The sequence below is a fragment of the Salmo trutta genome, chromosome 23, assembly GCF_901001165.1.
Source record: "Salmo trutta chromosome 23, fSalTru1.1, whole genome shotgun sequence".
NCBI classification, from domain to species: Eukaryota; Metazoa; Chordata; class Actinopteri; order Salmoniformes; family Salmonidae; genus Salmo; species Salmo trutta.
The window spans coordinates 22,229,004-22,250,112 of NC_042979.1; the positions used below are offsets into that span (position 1 = coordinate 22,229,004).

The following is a 21,109-nucleotide window of genomic DNA, read 5'->3' on the forward strand; positions in this document are numbered from 1 at the left end:
TGGGGTATTGTGTGTAGATTGATGAGGGAAAAAAAGGATTTAATCCATTTTAGAATAAGGCTGTAACGTAACAGAATGTGGAAAAAGTCAAGGGGTCTGAATACTTTCCAAATGCACTGTATGTGTGTTATTACTTAACATTATTATCATAAAGTCTGGTGTTTCTTAACGCACGGATCCCGGATCAAAATCGACAACATCCGGTGAAGCTGGAGCGTGCCAAATTCAAATGACAAAATCGTAATATTAAACTTTCATGAAAATACAACTGTCTTACATGGTTTAAAAGCTTAACTTCTTGTTAATCCAACCACATTGTCAGATTTCAAAAAGGCTTTACGGCGAAAGCATCCCAATGCGATTATCTGAGGACAGCGCCCCACACCAAAATACTTTTCCAAACCAGCACAGGCATCACAAAATCCCAAATAGAGATAAAATAAATCACTTACCTTTGAAGATCTTCCTCTGTTTGCAATCCCAAGGGTCCCAGGTACACAACAAATGGTTGTTTTGTTCGATAAAGTCCTTCTTTATATCCCAAAAATTTCAGTTTAGTTGGCGCGCTTGATTCAGTAATCCACTCTTTCAACATGCATACCACCGAATCCAAAAAAGGTTACCAGTAAAGTTCGTCCAAACAAGTCAAACGATGTTTTTAATTAATTCTCAGGTACTCTAATATCTAAATAAATGATCAAATTTAAGACGGAGAATAGTATGTTCAATAGGGAAGATAAATAACGAAGAGCGAGCACCTCATTCACGCGCGCAACAAGACTACATTTCTAATGAGAGACACCTTGGAAAAACTACAAATACTCTGTCATTTTTCAAAAAACAAGCCTAAAACCCTTTCTAAAGACTGTTGACATATAGTGGAAGCCATAGGAACTACAATCTGTGAGTATCCCATAGTTTTCTAGCCTTCCCTGCATGGTGTTTGCAACGCCAGGGTTGTGGGTTCGATTCCCACGGGGGGCCAGCACAGGAAAAAAAAAATGTATGAAATGTATGCATTCACTACTGTAAGTTGCTCTGGATAAGAGCGTCTGCTAAATGACTAAAATGTCAAATGTAAATAGACAAGCATCCCAATCTGTGAATATCCCATAGACAAGCATTGAAATGGACTGTGACCTCAAAAAAACATTTTCCGGGTGGATTGTCCTCGGATTTTCGCCTCCCTTATCAGTTCTGTTATACTCACAGACATGATTTTAACAGCTGTAAAACCTTTAGAGTGTTTTCTATCCAATGCTACCAATTATATGCATATCCTAGCTTCTGGGCCTGAGTAACAGGCAGTTTACTTTGGGCACATCATTCATCCGAACTTCCGAACACTGCCCCCTAGCCCTAAGAGACTAACTCTTTACTACCTCACTGCAGGGGAATTCATTCCCTAAGTAAGCGTTTGTTAAGATTCGTCCAGCTAGATGGTCCCGTGTGGCTCAGTTGGTAGAGCATGGTGCTTACAATGTCAGAGTTGTGGGTTCAATTCCCACAGGGGACCAGTATGAAAATGTGTGCACTCACTACTGTAAGTTTCTCTGGATAAAAGTGTCTGTTAAATGACTCATATTTAGAACTATAGTTTTCTTTTCCCTCGTATACCTCATTGATGATTTAGTTTTATTGGCTGCTATAGAGTCCACTCACCTGATTTAAACCAATCACTGACGAAAAGACTAAAGTAGTAAACACTCGGACCCTCCAGGACTAGAGTTGAATGTGCCTGCCTTGTTCCCTGCCTCCTGTTGTTGTAGGTGATCATACCTCTGTTTATGACCCCTCTGCAACAGCAGTAGTAGAGTGAGTCTCTCCCACTGAGGTGGTTAAGCCACTGTAGACTTTGGGGGATGTGAAGGGGATGTGTACGGAATCATTACCAGGTTGTTCACAGGAGGGCCTCTTTCACTCTGCTGCAGGAGATACCTCATTACTGAACCTGTAACTCCTGATGCTGTTTGGGAATGACATTTTATGACAGTGATAAGGAAACAGGAAAAAACAACTAATACTTGAAACACAATGTGGAAAAGGCAAACATTGATGAAACATATTAGTTTAACCCTCCTGTTGTGTTCGTTTCATGTTCCCGGTCCAAAATGACCGCCCCATTATAGCTGATTATAAATCCATAATAATACATATATTATCACCTAATGCTGTGTTAGATTTTTTTTATCAACGTAAGTTCTTGTGATCATTACAAGTTTTAAACTTCTATTTGCTATTTATGGCCTCTAGGCCTCATTGACCTGAGCTCATACAACTCGTTTTTTGAGTTAAAAAAAGCATAATGTATGGATTATTTTGACTATAACAAATTCTCTGATTAAACATATTGTGCTAGTTATCACAGACTACTTTGTGTCAAAGTTTAACAAGGACTCCTCCTCACCAGTGTCATGATCAAAGATATGATCAAGAGCCTCACATACAGTATATCGTTTGGTCATTGTGCTGCCACAGAATGAATTGTGAGCAAGGCCTCAAAAAAGCTTTATATACCAGAGCTGCTAGAAAAGTTCTATATTATTGAAACAATGTTGCGATTGTTTGTGAGAATGCCAACAGGTGTGGTTCCTGTGGGGGGAAGATTATATTGGAGAGAGGTTCCCGTGGGGGTTACCATGGAAGCCAAGAAGGGGAGTGAGGTGTGTGTGTGTGCTCAAACACACATGCATGTGGGGGTCTGGGAGAAGAAATGTGTCCATCTGATGAATGGGCATATGCCTGAACTCAATTTTATACACTAATTGTAGTCTCACCTATTCATTTATTTGGACCGGGAACACCACAGGTGTACAAAAGTTAAATAAAACACCCAAAATGTAATGAAAATCATCAAAATGTATTTTGTGTGTTGAGATGCCCTGTGTGGACAAAGTCATCAAATCTTATGACAATCAGATTAAGTGAACTACATTAGTCAGAGAGAAAACTTGTAAATCGGTCCAATTCGACCGGAACACAGCAAGAGTGTTAAAGCTACTGAAAAGCCAGACGTTAGTGCTATTATCTGATCTCTGGGTCTGTATTAATTGAGTTATCACCCGTGTTGGTGGATAAGGCTCTGGGCAGCCTGGGTTCTCTCGCTATATATCTGTGTCTGAGCTTTGGATGTGAGACACAGCGGTGGGCAGGCTGCGAGCACAGGAGAGACAACAGTCTGAGCTAGTAGCTCCTCAGACGCCCCGGCGACCTGATCGGCTGTCAGGCCCCGCTCATGAAAGAGCCAACCAGATGGGGGAGAGAGGGTGCCAATGGAAACTTAACTGCTTGTCTTCCAGAGCCCCTCCTCCCTTAGCTAGCGTTCAGCATGGGAAATGATATAGGCCAAAGGATATGCTAACTTCTCCTGAGTCGTGAAACAGGAGACTGACTCCCTGGTTTTGGTGTTATAGCAGCTGTCACTCACCTCTGTTTTCCGTGAAGTGGCTCCAGACCAAAACACACCGTACAGGTTATGCTCGCTGTTTTTTTAGAAGTTTCATGCTGCTCAGAGATATTATGTACATCCTCCCTGCCAGGGCATGGATGTATTGAAGCCGAGAGGATATGTGGACAGGAATTCATTTGTGTGTCTCTTTAAAAGATTCCTTCACTCTGTTGTTTATACATACACAGCATATGGAACTTTTAAATACAGAGCTCACAATGCTTTCCAAGGTGATTTCCATGACATTTTATTTGACATGATTCATTTTTGGACTAGATCCCATGTAGTGCATTTTCCACGTTAGCCAGCTATGCACTCATATTATAGCCAGTACATCCTTTCAACACCTCCACATTTTTTCACATTCTGTGGTTTTTCACAACACTGCCTCATTCATAACCTCTCGGCCCAATTTATTCACATGCACGTGTCAACTGGATGGCCTATGAGGGAATGCTATACTCAACACGTAGAAAAGACACTGTGCCAAACCTGCTAGCTGTAAATAGACTTTTCTGAGGAGGTTTTGTCTGTACTATTTGTTAGCTTTTCTAGAAAAGCTCATCCATTTTTTTTTAGCATCTATTTCCATATAATCTTGAGAGATATAGCTAGAATGATGTAATAATTATATTTGTTTGGTTACAGATGAGAGATGTGCAATTCAACCATTTAACCAGATTCATTGGTGCCTGCATTGACCCTCCCAACATCTGCATCGTGACTGAATATTGTCCCAGAGGCAGTCTTCAGGTAAGACCTCACAATCATTACATTTAATGGAATATTAGTTGTATTGCATGTTTTGTCAAGTATGACCACCAGTATAATATTAAAATGGCCATTCAGTGTGATCTTACTAATTTATTCATTCATACTATTTCTGTAAATGTATGGTTTAAAATGCCCTGACTGAGAGACATTTGGAAACATACACTTGACTTTCATGTTCAGTTTGAAATGCCAGCCTGATATACTGCTACTATTTAACTGCCAAAAATGTAAGAATGTAAAACTATAGGAAACTTTTAGCAATGGAGTTTATTGTGTGAAAACATTTCATACTGGCTCACTGTAAAACGGTGTTACTGTTTAAAAGACAGCTACATGTGATGAGGCAAGATGACAGCAAGATTCCAGAAATGTTTATTTAACTTTTAGGACATTTTAGAGAATGAGAGCATCAATCTGGACTGGATGTTCCGCTACTCACTCATCAACGACATAGTCAAGGTATGTGTTCTTCACCTACTTAGGTGCCATATTGTGGAAAATATAAAGGGAATCCATGTGTGTAGCCACGTCACATGTTGCTGTAAGATAGCAGCCAACAATACTATGTTGGTAACTGCAGTTTGGTTGTTTTGAGGTCACATGGCTATATGCATCAAACTTCATATGACCTCAAACTTGGACAGCAACATAATCACAATCTCACCACAAAATTCTTTGCACTTAATAAAAAGTAATCATCCATATATTTTCAATAGTTATTTATAGCCTGCTCTAACAAAGGGGCTTTTTGTTTGAAATCACTATCTTGAGAGATACTATATTGGTGAAGTACATGGAGTACACTAACCACATTGCTGTTAAAATAACAGTCCTTCAAGCTGGCAACAACAGGGACCTTCTGACAAGCAAAAGGGTCTATAAGCCACATTCTGATACACGAGTGCCTCAAAATATTAGATGTATACATGAGAGTGCAGTATCCTTTTGAGTCCCCGTAGAAATGTTATGCACATTAATACCACAAAAGTTCCAATGTGACATGTAAACTGAACACTTGGATCCATGCAGTATTTTTATAACATTTCCATTTCGATCACACATATTTTCCACATGATCAGTATGTTTTCATGTATGCTATACTGTAGGAAAAATGTCTTGAACGGTACATTTCATGCTTGCTCCGCCAGGGAATGAACTATCTGCACAACAGCTACATCGGCTCCCATGGAAATCTGAAGTCATCTAATTGTGTGGTGGACAGTCGATTTGTGTTGAAAATTACAGATTACGGACTGGCCAGTTTCCATTCATCATGTGAAAATGACGACTCACACGCACTCTATGCAAGTAGGTCAACGTTGTCAGCAGAGGTGATCACTTTGCCTCTTCACCAATGGAAGGAAACTAAATGGAGGATTGGATAAAGGAAAAGGTGTTCAGTGGATAATGTGAGTTTGTTGTGTTTCCAGAGAAGCTGTGGACGGCCCCAGAGTTGTTGATCTACGACAGACACCCTCCACAGGGCACCCAGAAAGGAGATGTGTACAGCTTTGGCATCATACTCCAGGAGATAGCCCTGAGGAATGGACCCTTCTATGTGGAGGGCATGGATCTGAGCCCCAAAGGTAAAACTAATTACGCCAATAAACACAATTCTAATTACATTTTGACATTTGAGTAATTTATTTAGCAGACGCTCTTATCCAGAGAAACTTACAGTTAGTGTATTCTTCTTAAGGAAGCTAGGTGAGGCAGAAACATATATCTCTGCCATTGTAAGTCAATTTTTCCTTAATAAAGCAGTGTCGTGGAAATTCTACACAGGAACACTCAAAGTCAATCTTAAATGAATCATTGTTTATTATCAGCATGCTGGAGAGGTTCCAACCAACTCAAGTACACATGTTGATCAGGAGCTCCTCCCAGGGCAGTCCAGTTAGTTCTCTTTTATACAGACAAGTTATAGTTGCATGATTTAGCTTATTCATCATTCATAATTAATTCATCACTAACATTTGCTTAATTCATGTGACCGACCAATACTGGGTCAGGTATGTGACAGACCAATACCTCATGAGGCTTCTTCTCTCTAAGCTGAGACCTTGAAACTAACATCCCATTCTCAAAACAAGGTTCTGGGCGTACTGACAAATTGCAGCTACTGATAGTGAGGATTCATTCAATCAGTCACTTGCATGAACAAAGAAATTGGTTATTAGAAAAGCACATGAATAGAACACAGAAATTGAATAGAAATGTCCATCACAGTAGTTATCAGCAAAGTCAATGCTAGTAGAAAATAGAAAGGCGTGTGCGAGGGTTAGTTTACAAGAGGCTAGAGGGCTGTGGGGTTATTTAAGATACTCTTTGTAGATGTAGGGTTTCAGCCATTTTCTGGAAGATGGGCAGGGACTCTGCTGTCCTAACATCAGGAGGAAGCTGGTTCCTCCATTGGGGTGCCAGGACAGAGAAAAGCTTTGACTGAGCTGAGCGGGAGCTGGCCTCCCATAGGTGGGAGGGTCAAGAGATCAGAGGTGGCAGAACGGAGTACTCAGGTTGGGGTGTCGGGTTTGACCATAGCCTGAAGGCAGTTCTTCAAATCAAATCAAAGTTTATTTGTCACGTGCGCCGAATACATATGCACCTTACAGTGAAATGCTTACTTACAGGCTCTAACCAATAGTGCAAAAAAGGTATTAGGTGAACAATAGGTAGGTAAAGAAATAAAACAACAGTAAAAAGACAGGCTATATACAGTAGCGAGGCTATAAAAGTAGCGAGGCACACCGGTACCGCTTGCAGTAGTAGAGAGTCCTGTAGAGGTCCTGGATGGCAGGCAGCTTAGCCCCAGTGATGTACTGGGCCGTACGCACTACCCTCTGTAGTGCCTTGCGGTCAGAGGCCAAGCAATTGCCGTACCAGGCAGTGATGCAACCAGTCAGGATGCTCTTGATTTGCTGCTGTAGAACCTTTTGAGGATCTGAGGATCCATGCCAAATCTTTTTAGTTTCCTGAGGGGGAATAGGCTTTGTCGTGCCCTCTTCACAACTGTCTTGGTGGGTTTGGACCATTCTAGTTTGTTGATGATGTGGACACCAAGGAACTTGAAGCTCTCAACCTGCTCCACTACAGCCCCGTCGATGAGAATGGGGGCGTGCTCGGTCCTCCTTTTCCTGTAGTCCACAATCATCTCCTTAGTCTTGGTTACGTTGAGGGATATGTTGTTATTCTGGCACCACCTAGCCAGGTCTCTGACCTCCTCCCTATAGGCTGTCTCGTCATTCTTGCTGCTCCGTAGGCAAGTACCATGGTCTTGTAGTGGATGAAAGTTTCCACATGGCTGACATATAGAACATCAAGTTGGGCATTTCCATGGTAATGGAATTACCATGGAAATGGTTACCATGGAAATGATTACCATGGTTACCATTACCATGGTTACCAACTCATTTCCATGGTTACCATGGAAATGAGTTGATTCAGTTGTTTCACTTTAAAATGTATACCAAACAAAAACATTATCAAAGTTTAGCAAACCATACAACTCTATGCACAAGGCCTACTTTTAACAATTTCCACTGAAAAAAAACTTTAGTAAGGAATTACGGTAAAATCTACCTCAGATGTTTATGCAACCACGTAAATAATTGCAGAATTGGGTGTCCGCTATGACATGGCACCTTGAGTTTGAAAAATATATCATTTTGGTTATTGAACTACAGTAAGTGAAGTGGATTTACACCCGGTAACAGAATTATGGTAATTAAATTACATCATGGGTCTCTGATCTGTACTAAACAGAAATGCTTAATTATGGATATGAATGTCATTGTTTCACAAGTTTGGACATCACAGCACAGTAGTGTACAGTGCAGTACAATACAGCACAGCAGAGCAGAGTTCAGTACAGTAGAGTACAAATATACTGTACTTGTTACTTCTGTGAACTTTCATTATCCTCCCTTCTCAGGAGGGGGAGAAATTAGAAAATATAAATATATGTGGATTTTTGGTAACGGAATTACAACCCACAAAACATTTCTTATTCTTACTGAAGGTAAACAATTTCTCCAAAATGATTTATACTGAACAAAAATATAAACGCAACTACTGCAAAGATTTTACTGAGTTACAGTTCATATAAGGAAATCAATCAATTCATTAGGCCCTAATCTATGGATTTCATATGACTGGTAATGCAGATATGCATCTGTTGTTCACAGATACCTTAAAAAAAAGGTAAGGGTGTGGATCAGAAATCCAGTCAGTATCTGGTATGACCACCATTTGCCTAATGCAGCTTGATAGATCTCCTTTTCAGAGTTGATCAGGCTGTTTATTGTGGCCTATGGAATGTTGTCCCACTCCTCTTCAATGGCTGTGTGAAGTTTGTTGTCGTTTGTTGTCGATAGCTTATACCTGCCCATACCATAACCCCACCATGATGCACTCTGTTCAAAAAGTTGACATCAGCAAACCACTCGCCCACACAACGTCATACACGTTGTCTGCAGTTGTGAGGCCGGTTGGATGTACTTTTTTAAAGATTGAAACTGGTTGAACAGTGTATCTATGCCTTCATTTCCCCAAAATATAGACTCTTAGCTTTCATTTTACACCCAATTTGATATGCTCCTATGAACTTCACGTTGGTGCTCATGGGTCCTTTTACATGGAAATGCCCTGTTGTGTCTGTCTCCATTGTTGAGCCAATTACTCTGTCACTTCAGATACTTTAGGCAGCTTGCCTCCTGTTCACCATGACTCAAGTGCCATTATTTCCTGCTTGATTGAATGTTCCTAATCTATAAAGTAATGGAGTAAAAGTCACAATCATCAGTTGGACAACTCCAGTCTTCAGCTCGAGGGCTGCAGTACTGCTGGCTTCAGTTCTCCCTGGGACTTAGGGGGCTTAGGGGGCTTTTTTGCGCTGTTTTTCCGAACTCTGGTGCATTTACCCTCTTAGTTCAGTTCGTTTGGACTGGTGTAAACACTCTATCCACACTCAGGAGCGCACTAACCAACGTACCGTGGTTCCCTCAAAAAGGGTGGTCTCGGTCCGATTCAATTCTTACCGTGATGAGGTTCGCTGCAGGTGAGAACGCAGTCCAGACCAAATACAGGAAAAGAACCAGAGTCACTCATTATTATTGGTTGTTTGACTGCGAGCATTTGATGAAATGAACACAGCATCATAACTTGAGATATCTGAAACATTCGGTGAGTAGCAGCGCATTTATGAGTGCGTCCAATGCAGATTTGTAGAGACGGGGCGATACTGAATATAGTCTAATCACGTCGCGTTTAAAGTTTCCTCCTGCATGTTGTTGGAAGACCAAAGCGAAAGTAGTATGAAGATAGGAACACAAGTTATCCTTCATGATAATCAATGCATTTTTGTCCAAAAAGCAAATGACTTGCATGGACACGTTTAGGAATTTTTATTAGTTTGACATTTGGCAATGTGAAACCAACCTGACCAAATTAAAACATTATATTAACAAATAGTCTGACTCTGATTCGAACTATAGCTCTAAACTATGTGTGAAAACGCCCTTAATTGATCGATCAATTTCACTGTTTTCCCAGAGAATGCAGAACACACACACTAACACACCCCCTACCTTGTCTATTACAGAGATAGTGCAGAAGGTGCGTAACGACCAGAGTCCTTACTTTCGGCCCACCACAGACAACAGCTGCCACTGTGAGAAGCTGACCATCCTGATGGACAGCTGCTGGGCCGAGGATCCCGTCGAGCGGCCAGACTTCAGCCACATCAAGATCTACATCACCAAACTAAACAAGTAAGCACTGAACACCGTCGTGCCCCAATATGGCTCCCAATCTCATCTTGTATCAGATACCATGTAGATAATATTTTCTTTGGATTTATATTATGAAGATGTTTGAAAAAGAGAATGGAGGAAATAATTGCATTAAGTTGATATTATCAAGAGATGCTGGAAAAGGATCTACTATTAATATGAAATAAAATTGGGATGCTTATCACACACAAATCATTTCAGATCAGAGCGATAGGAAGTCTTCTCCCTCCAAAAGTGTGGGCTTATATTTATCTTGTTGCTTTTCATGGCTTACGCTATGCATTATTTAGAATCATATTTTGGTTCAGTGGTGTGTGCATGTATGCATGTAAAAAGCATGTTTTCCCTTGAGCTGGGCACACCTGTCGCTGATCAAAAGCAGGAAAACCTTCAAGATGTACAGATGAGGGACCTCTGTCACAAAGAAAATAAAGTACTTTATGAGCTGTGGGAGGAAATCAGACCCTGGTATTTGCTTTGTCGCTGGATTAAGCTTTCCTACAACTTTCAGACGTGCCCCCTTGGTGCAGAGGTGTTTTGATGTTATTCAACGCTTCTGTATTTCTTACAAGTGTAAACATAGGCTTTTTTTGTGTTGGTATAGTAGAAATCCTCCTTTTGAATTCTGACAGTTGTGACAGGGAGATCACAACTACGGTTGCAAAGGTACCGGTAATTTACCAAAGAATCTTCAGTAATATTGTTAATTAACAGGTAATTTTTGTCAATCTATGGTAACTTTGGTAATGTATACTTGAATAACTAAGATGTGGTGACTGCGCAGGTCATTTCAGTAAGCTGAAATCACTGTAATGTTCGTATAACCATTCCTGGACAATCCTAGCCTTGTGGCATCCTGCTGAAAAAATCCATTCATGGATACACTGCTGCCATGCAGGGATGCACCTGATAGGCAATGATGTTCAGATATCCTGTGGCATTCAAACGTTGCTCCACTTTTATCAAGGGGCCCAATGTGTGCCATGAAAAGACCACACCATAACACCACCACCTCCAGCCTGCAGTGTTAACACGCGGCATGATGGATGCATCTACTCATGTGGTTTTCTCAATACCATAGTCCTCCCATCAGCATAAAACAGCAGGAACCACGATGCACCAGACCAGGCAAAGTAATTCCAATTCTCCAGTGTCCAGTGTTTTCCTTCCTTAGCCCACTGCAACCGCAGCTTCTTGTTTTTTGCTGAAGGAAGTGGAACTGTGTAAGGATATCAGCTGCCATGTCCAATTCGTGTCAATGTACAACGAGTTGTGCATTCTTTTATGGGTCTTTGTGCACCAATGTTGTACTGGACTGTCAGTTGACTAACTGTAGCAACTCGTCTGTTGCTCTGCACAATTCGTCAGCCTCCTTTGTCCTCTTTCATCAATGACCCGTTTTTGACCACTGGCCTGCCATTGGCTGGATGTCCGTTGGGTGGTAGACCATTCTTGATACACACAGGAAACGGTTGAGTGTGAAAATCCCAGCAGCGCTGCAGTTCTTGACACACTCAAATCAGTGCGCCTGGCACCTACTACTATACCCTGTTCAAAGGCACTTAAATGTTTTTTCTTGCCCATTCACCCTTCACACAGCCATTCACCCACACATACACAATCCATGTATTAATTGTCTGAAGGCTTCAAACCCTTCTTTAACCTGTGGTATCAATAATGGATCATATCTTTCACCTGGATTCATCGGGTCAGTCTATGTCATGGAAAGTGCAGGTGTTCCTAATGTTTTGTACACAGTGTAAATTGCACAAGAATTATACATTTATAGATTTTTTTAAGGTATTTTTTTGTCTTTATTCAACCCGCCACTTTGTGTTGCCGTTAGAGATAATGATAACCGTCTGCTGGTAAATGGAAAGGATTTCCCAAAAAACCTCAATTACATTTTAACTACAGTGTAGTCTATGCCTACCTGACAGAATTATATCATGATTATTTGCATCAATCCAGTGACCATTTCGTTTACGAAACTCTGCAGTCACACGAGCGCTACAGAAACACTGCTAACCAAATAATGGTCTCTGGCTGGCGCACACTTGCATTAAAGGGTAACTACACACAAAATTCAAAATTTCTTAGATTTTTCCCAGATCTTAAAAGTGGCCTCCTTGATGTATAAAAAAAGTGTGATTTTGAGAGGCCGAAAACCTGAAAAAACCTGAAACCAGGAAAAACAAAACGGAGAAATGGATTTAGGAAAAACTAAATGGAATCAGGCAAAAAAAAAATACTGATTTTATCGGGCCCTAGACTATGAAGTCACTTCTGAAATACGCATTGAATTGTACATTAGGTTTTATATTTTTCATTCAGAATGGCAACAAATTAATGGGTATGTTATCTTTCTGTCTTTTTTCAACACAGGGAGGGCAGTACCAGTATTCTGAACAACCTACTTTCCAGAATGGAGCAGTACGCCAACAACCTGGAGAACTTGGTAGAGGAACGAACGCAAGCCTACCTGGAGGAGAAAAGAAAAGCCGAAAATCTACTTTACCAGATCTTGCCACAGTAAGAATAATTATTATTCAGATTTTCGTCTTGCACTATTATCCTTATTATCAGTCTGAACTTCTGCTTATCAAATTGAGAAAATGAGGAGACTATTTTCTGTATAATGCTGTGCCACTTGATCATTGTTCAAATTCCAAGAAAGAGCATCTCAGCTTTCTATATTTCACACTTTAAAAAAAGATACACATTCACAGTTAAGCAGAGAGGAGATGAAAGGGCAAGATGGGAGCTGACAAGCAAACTTCTCATTAACCAGAACTAGGAGGAGAAATGTGATAGGGGGGTTATTAAGCACCTCTGATAACACGAAAGCAGCAAACGACAAGCCATGTCCTCCATCTATTTAAGCTGTGTGTCTCAGCACCTTAGTCACACTCATTTATCCTCCCATTGTCTGGCCAAATGTCTCCCTCCAACTTTAAGCCAATTTGACAGACAGAAAATGGCCTGAGAGAACCGAGAGATACCTTCTCTCACTGCAGAATTCTGATCATTTGACCAGAGTCCTGGATTAACCTAGCTGCTAGGGCTACACTGTGCCTCTGGCTCGTTACTGTACTTTCAAATATTGGTGAACAGAAAATGATACTGGTAGAATCTGCTTATTTACTCATTGTGGATCGTAGCTGCCAAGCTTACTCTCACTGTTGATTTATAGCAAACGATAACATTATCTCTTAAGCACTGTATAAGCATTTTGTTCATTGTGGTTTTACTTACTTTGCGTTTTCTTGTCCACAGCTCAGTAGCAGAGCAGCTAAAGCGAGGGGAGACGGTCCAAGCAGAGGCGTTTGACAGTGTGACAATCTACTTCAGTGACATTGTGGGTTTCACGTCAATGTCAGCTGAGAGTACACCACTGCAGGTAAACAACTGTCAGTAGATATATTCACTCCTAACCAACAACAGGTACAGACTTTACACAGTAGCTATCCTATACCAACCAACAGCAGGAGAAAATGCACAACATGATTTTGCACTTTGAATCTTACTGTGTGACCAGTCAGTTTTGCTAAGTAAAATGCACTCAAGGTTTATTGAGTCAAAGTATCAATTCACCATTGGAAATTAGAGACTTCCTGTAAACTCTCCCTCAAGACACTTGAAGGTAGTTGACAAGAAAGCTTGATAATATGCTGGTCCAACAACTCATTATGGGAAGAGAAGAGAATATGAAGATGAAATGTAGAAGAGCTTCTTTGTTACTTACACCGACCTCACTCATGCAGAGCCTATTAAAGCACCTACCGTATGTCTCATAGTTACTAAGCATTCCCACACAGAGGCCACAACTCAAAATAGCTATTGTGAGTAGCTGAGAGCGCATTGACATATTGCTGAGTCACTGGGTGCTGTAGCTGCTATGAAATGTCTTCTCTCTCATGAAGAAGATGATGAAGAAGAAGATTTCAAGACCACTCATATATTGAGAATCCCTTCACCAGGGTCTAAAGTACTGTATGATGAATGGTTAAGGGCTTGTAAGTAAGCGTTTCACTGTAAGGTATATACACCTGTTGTATTCGGTGCATGTGACAAATACAATTTGATTTGATTTGATGGGATGGTTGTAATGGTCTCAATGGTTGTAATGGTTTTAAGTGCAGTGCCCCAACATGTAATTTTCTCCAGACATTTTGGTCGTTCCGAATTCTAAAATTCATCCAGAGGAACCAGGTTTTCTTCTTGATGCTACTTGTGCCATGAATTCAGACAAAGTCTTACTGGAGTGTTCCTTCTAAAATTGTGAAGACACGTCAGTCTTCATATAATTTCCAATAACTCTACATGAGCGATAGTTTGTACTTGGCGAGTGGTACACCCAGACTGATCTATTCTATTCATCCAGCAGAAGCTACTTACAAGTACAGTCATAAAGCTTACCTTTCATCAAATGTATTTTAATATAGCTCAGAGCTAAGAATCCAACCGCTAGGTTTCAGTGGCGATGTATTATGCGAAATATATTCATTGTTATATTATATTCAATATATTCATTGTTATATTCACTTGATTTTAAGGTCACATGTCTATTCAATTAATGCCACAAAGCAGACGGTATTCTTTCAACATTAGTGTAGCTTTGAGGTCTAGGTATCTCACCTACCAGTTAGTGCTCTATTTTATTAAAATATCTAATTACATTTATCCATTTTCCCACCAGATTAATTCGTAATGGTTTAAGAAATAATGCTAAGCCCCTCTGAAAGTTAAACTAGAACTAAGACTGTTTTCTTAGCACCATTTCTCTCTCCATAAGCCACTGAATCTCCTAACTTGACCAATAGCCCCTCAAAGGAATTACAATATACAAACAGTTATTTGATGAATGACAAGAATCACTTCATATTTTGAATAAACAGCTGATGTGTATTACTCTTCAAATTCCGGAAAATATTGGGGAAATTTGTTCCCAGTATTTGGTCTGTTGCGTTGTTTTACTCATGCAAGCACATTTCTCAGTAAATTGAGGTTCTGGGCACTTGTCCAAGGCAGGAGGAGCAGAAATATTTGAATCTGACTGGGGAACCATTGGGAGTTCATGCAGAAACACATCTCAGTCAATCACGGTGGCAAACCAGATGGAACATGCCTCCTGAACACACTCAGTGGAACTTATAACCTTTGCACACTATCTTTGAAATTGCTTTGTTTCACAAATGTTTGCCACTAGCTGAAGAAGTATTTCTAAAATAGAGAGTGAAAGAGCAGGAGGGTAACAGTTATCTGGTTTTAGTGGTGGTGTTTGCGATTGTTTTACCCTTGAACCATTGTTTCTAGTTTACCGGAGTACTGTAGCTAAAGTATTGTTTTACTCTTCATAGGTTGTGACAGTGCTGAATGATCTCTACACTTGCTTTGATGCTATCATTGATAATTTTGATGTGTACAAGGTAAGTCAGATGAATCATGTTTTGTAATGTAAATATGGCTCTTTTATATATAATCACCTGTTTCAACCTACTAACATGTTGTCATGTATATCTGAGGTGGAGACCATTGGTGATGCGTACATGGTGGTGTCAGGGCTTCCAGTCAGGAATGGTAAACTACACGCAAGGGAGATAGCTGGGATGTCCTTAGCCTTACTAGAACAAGTGAAAACATTCAAGATTCGTCACAGACCCCAAGACCAACTACGGCTAAGGATAGGAATCCACACAGGTATCATTTCACATAGTTTGAAATTATGGTTAAAATGTCTTATGCTTAACTACTGTTGGAAGATAGATGTTGTTGTTGTTTTTTTTCTAATTGAATGAATCAGTGCTTTTGGGGACTGCCCAATCCTACTCCTGATCCTTGGCATCCATATAGTTACCACTCAAAACACCTCTAATAAATCATACAAATGTAAATCTTTCAATACCTCCTAAATGTTACATGATCTTCCCTAGCCAATGACAGTTTATTTAATTCTACGACAAATAACTTAATTATGTTATGGCACAAAATTATTTATTTTATGGTAAATAGTTGTCTAGACAAGAAGTCATTTGTGATTAAATTTCCCACTTATGTATTCTGCCTCATGATTGCATGGGGCTTTTGCTCACTAATTGTTATAAACTGCTGTGATTGGTTTTGACAGTTGATGACTATCTAGGTTTTAAGACACAGTATTTCAGCTAAGAAATCTCTGGAGATATCTCCAGTAGCTACAATATTTGGATATGATGATCAAATACAACAAATACAAGCTGTATTGCATGCAAAAGAGGTTTTTCATAGTGCTTGGACACAACGATCTCACGCAGGCAGTATTTATATTCTTATTCAAACACTTGACATGAACATCATCACTGATAGGCCTTTAAAAAGTGTGTGGGAGGTGCCTGATCCTGTCATTGTGTGAATATGTTGTTTTTGAGTTCAAATATATCTTGATCATGCTTTTAAATACACTTAGCCTATATTGAGTTTCTGGTGATGAAATAAATTGTTATCCATCTACACTATGCTTTTACCATGGATGATATTTCCAGTAAATTTCACTGCCTTTTGTTCTGTACAGGGCCTGTCTGTGCTGGGGTGGTGGGTCTGAAAATGCCCAGATATTGTTTATTTGGAGATACTGTCAACACAGCGTCTCGGATGGAGTCGAATGGAGAGGGTGAGTTTCAGATTTGAATCTCTGTTTTCCTATTTTCTATTTTGATTGATGTCAGCACTTTAACACTTAAAACTATTAATGTGGAAATGTTGCTGCATAAAACAGTGTCACATTCTGGAATCCAGTTGGGACAATAATATGAATGACTACCTCATCTCTGTACCCCACACATAGAATTATCTGTAAGGCCCCTCAGTCGAGCAGTGAATTTCAAACACAGATTTAACCACAAAGACCAGGAAGGTTTTCCAATGCCTCACAAAGAAGGGCACCTATTGGTAGATGGGTAAAAATAAACATGCTGAAGTTATTAATTACACTTTGGATGGGTTATCAATAAACCCAGTCACTACAAAGATACAGGCGTCCTTCCTAACTCAGTTGTCAGAGAGGAAGGAAACCACTCAGGGATTTCACCATGAGGCCAATGGTGACTTTAAAACAGTTAGAGTTTAATGGCTGTGATAGGAGAAAACTGAGGATGAAATATTGTACAATCCAGGTGGGCAAATCTCTTAGAGACTTACCTAGAAAGACTCACATCTGTAATTGCTGCCAAAGTTGATTGCAACATGTATTGACTCAGGGGTGTGAATACTTATGTAAGTTATATATTTTTGTATTTCATTTTCAATACATTTGCAAAAATGTCTAACAACATGTTTTCACTTTGTCATTATGGGGCATTGTGTGTAGTTGGGTGAGAAAAAAAATCCATTTTGAATTCAGGCTGTAACACATCAACATGTGGAATAAGTCAAGGGCTATGAATACTTTCGGAAGGCACTGTATGTTTCAGCTGACACAAACTAAAACAACTAAGTATTCATTATTTCCTGTTGATTATGTGGTATTTCCTTGGATTTGGATTTTGTTCGTCTGTCGAGCATTCCCTGTTGTATATTTGCTTATGCAGTTGTTTTGTGAAAGACTAAATCTGACTAATGCTTGTGTCTGAGAATCCATAACAAAAAATATTGTGGACTGGCTCTTTGCACATACTTCCCTGTAAGAAACGAAGCATCAAGGGATAGATTAAGTAGACAGGGAATGGGATATTTATCATCACAAAGCAACAGAGGGGATGGAGGTTGTCATCATAGCGTAATAGTGGTTATCTGGACCGGTATTACTGGCAGCAGTTCTTAACTGGTGTAGTGGTAGTTGGACCACTGGTGCTCTGCCGGCCAGGATTTTTTGTGAGTGACTCATCACATTATTGATTAACCCACTCACTTCCTGCTCACTTCCTGCTGTGTGCTTTCACGTCCGTTGATAAATAATTCATAACACTTATAGCCAGGCTACATCCATAGTGATAAACTGCATACCATAAAATAAATATCCTATAGTGGTAGGAATCACCTCTGGGACTGCACTGTCAACAGCTGTTTCTAGGGACTATTTCTACAGCAACAGGAAGATTTCACTGTTCATTTCTACTTTTGACCTTCACATAGCATACACAGATCAGCCACTTGGTTGACATATGTATGTATGCGTACTGTAATTGTTATGATCTACCACAGTGCATATGGCAGAGGATAAATGTTTCATTAATGCTACTCGGTGTCACTCCCTGCAAAGCACTCACTGTGATTGTCTATTGCCCCATTGATGTGTTTCACAGCCTTGAGGATCCACCTCTCCTCAGCAACCAAAGAAGTGCTGGATGAGTTTGGCTATTTTGAACTCCAAGAAAGAGGGGAGGTAGAAATGAAGGTAAGGCCACAATGAATAATGCATGTGTTGTTGTCAGCATTATCTGTAATGGCTTCATGTATTCAATACTGTCTGATAAATGAATATGATAGATTTTCTTTTAAAGAATACAAAAGTGTTTTGTCACATACACCAGATAGGTGCAGTGAAATCTGTTGTTTTACAGGGTCAGCTATAGTGACATGTGGTCTTGTGATTCCCATTCTGTTTATTATATGCAGTGCATTTCAGTAGATCGCAGCTCTGGATCTCTCAGATTACGAGTGTCGTAAAAAAGATGGTTGTACTCTCCTGTTGAAATGGAAGAAAAGCATAAAGTCTGGTTATGAAGAGTAGCGTACTCTCTCTAGTTTTAACAGGCCCAGATAATGCCAGGGTCACCCTCTCTCTAGTTTTAACAGGCCCAGATAATGCCAGGGTCACCCTCTCTAGTTTTAACAGGCCCAGATAATGCCAGGGTCACCCTCTCTCTAGTTTTAACAGGCCCAGATAATGCCAGGGTCACCCTCTCTCTAGTTTTAACAGGCCCAGATAATGCCAGGGTCACCCTTTAAGGAAGAGAAGCCCTTTTGTGTATCTATCACTACCAATCATCTCCATTGATGAGCCTATTGATTTCTGTGTTTTTCCAGGGCAAAGGCAAAATGAGAACCTATTGGCTTGAGGGGGAGAAGAGTGATGTGTACGTTATCTGAGAGGCCTGCTGATAGCTGTGCCCACAGTGGAGCCAACCACAGAGGCTACACAGTGGCACAGTCAGCCAATGCTTTATTTGTTCTAGAATAAGTCCTAAAGGTGATTCCCTCCCCAAAAGCGGAAAAACAATATTTACTGAATTAGACCTTTTTGGAAAAGAAGGGATGTTCAACGGTATGTTTATAAGTACGGTTACTGCCCCAAAAATGTTAAGATGTTTTGTATGGAGAATCTTTCTGTCCTGAGATTGAGTACTTTCTATATTAAGATTTGTATAATGTGTTTGGAAGTCAATTCTGTACTAATATTTCCATACAGCGTTCATAACGGATGGGCGCACAGTGTAATAGATGTCAATGCAGAGGTCCGAGTTCCACAGTGGTGTTATACAGTACAAGATGATATATGTATATATGTATATCCAAGATATTGTAAGATATTTTGTTCAATAAACTGAGTACAATACAACTGTGTTTCATACATTGTTCAGATAATATTATTTATGTTCAACCTATGTGTTTTCATAGTCGTGTGTGAGTCGGTGCACTGCGTTGTTCATGTGCTTTTGCTAAAAACATTTCATGATTTAGTAAATCAGATTTTTACAAAAGAATAACATTTTGAAATATCATCATTGACGGTAAAAGGGGGACATTTCTTGTAACCAGCTCACTATTTATACGTCCTAACTTTTATACAGACCCTGTGCCAGGATAAAGTGACTAAGGGGGCAGTTGAAATTGGTGAGGGAGCAACATTTTTGGTGGTTCTTGCATTGGAATTATATAGAATTCTGCTTCTATCACAATAAACATACAGTTCAAAGGCTGAGACTCCGAGGCCATTGAGTGCTTTTGAAGTGACAGGTTGGTGCGAAATCTGTAGCCCATCTCCGCTGCGCTGTATCAATACAATAGACAGCGCCCTACACACTAAAGCAATGCCACTTTGGTAATAATATAGGCTACAAGATAGATATGCTGTTTGTAAAAGGTGAATTACCTTATGTGAATGCAGCCCTCTTACCAAAATAATGCAAACTAAATGCTGAAAGTAGTAGCCTAGTTATTCATGCAAAAAAATTGGGCTTTGAATACTGACACAACTGCGAATGCGAACGAATGAATGCGAACAGAACAAAACAGAGGTAGGCCTACTATAGGCCTATAAACAAAATATCAGATCAATAAAGGCATAACACAATCTATATTTGGCGGCTTTTTATGGAAATCCAAAGGAGTCATACCTAACCACCCGGTGGCTTCCCATAGCCCCCCTACACACAAACACACTGCGCGGCGCGCTCTGTCCATGGTGCTGATACAGCGCAGCAGAGGTACAGATTTCTCGCCAACCTGTCACTCAATCATTTTAACTTTTATGCTATTTTTATATAAGGACATACAACTAAAACTGAGGGGACACAAGTTTCAACTGAGGGGGCCAAGTCCCCTTTTGCCCTCTCGTGGAACCGGACCCGCTTTAATAACTGGGCCATATTCCCCAGATAACCCTTACCCAAATATTTTCTCCAAGATATAACTTGGACAGAATTGAGTGTCCTTATGACGTTCTCTAAAAATGTCAGAGAATCTGCTTTATTTATTGTTTGAAAGGTTTCTCTTTGTAATAGTGAAAGTGTAAGTTAGTCAGTTGAGTTAGTCAGATGTCATGAGACATCCCAAAAAATCTGTCTTCTCACAGAAACGTCTGTAGCGTCCGAACTAATGTGACCACTCTATGAAAAGATGAGACTCTCACAAACACGGTGGTGTTCTCTGTTTTGCTCTACGAACCCCACAAGCACCACAGAACTCTGTCAATAATGCTGATATGCCAATTTCTGTTTGTAGCATACATTTCCTAAGTCTGAATCAGGCCCTTATCAACCAAGTAAGCGTCACCTACATTTACATTACATTTTAATCATTTAGCAGACACTCTTAACCAGAGCAACTTACAGTAGTGAATGCATACATTTCATAAAAAATGTTTTTCCCATACTGGTCCCCTGTGGAAGTCGAACCCACA

General features: G+C 40.1%; 1 protein-coding gene across 2 annotated transcripts in view; it reads left to right on the forward strand.

The window, feature by feature from the left end:
• LOC115159593 (atrial natriuretic peptide receptor 2) overlaps positions 1 to 19,546 on the forward strand; it is a 53,326-nt gene extending 33,780 nt beyond the window's left edge. For both annotated transcript variants that reach the window (XM_029709465.1, XM_029709466.1), the window contains exons 11-22: positions 4,097 to 4,201; positions 4,610 to 4,681; positions 5,371 to 5,530; positions 5,653 to 5,808; positions 9,822 to 9,990; positions 12,397 to 12,543; positions 13,288 to 13,411; positions 15,372 to 15,440; positions 15,537 to 15,711; positions 16,562 to 16,660; positions 18,291 to 18,382; positions 19,015 to 19,546. In XM_029709465.1, the coding sequence (XP_029565325.1) occupies positions 4,097 to 4,201; positions 4,610 to 4,681; positions 5,371 to 5,530; positions 5,653 to 5,808; positions 9,822 to 9,990; positions 12,397 to 12,543; positions 13,288 to 13,411; positions 15,372 to 15,440; positions 15,537 to 15,711; positions 16,562 to 16,660; positions 18,291 to 18,382; positions 19,015 to 19,077 (1,431 nt within the window). In that variant the 3' untranslated portion in view covers positions 19,078 to 19,546. The remainder of the gene's footprint in view (positions 1 to 4,096; positions 4,202 to 4,609; positions 4,682 to 5,370; positions 5,531 to 5,652; positions 5,809 to 9,821; positions 9,991 to 12,396; positions 12,544 to 13,287; positions 13,412 to 15,371; positions 15,441 to 15,536; positions 15,712 to 16,561; positions 16,661 to 18,290; positions 18,383 to 19,014) is intronic.
• The last annotated feature ends 1,563 nt before the right edge of the window (positions 19,547 to 21,109 follow it).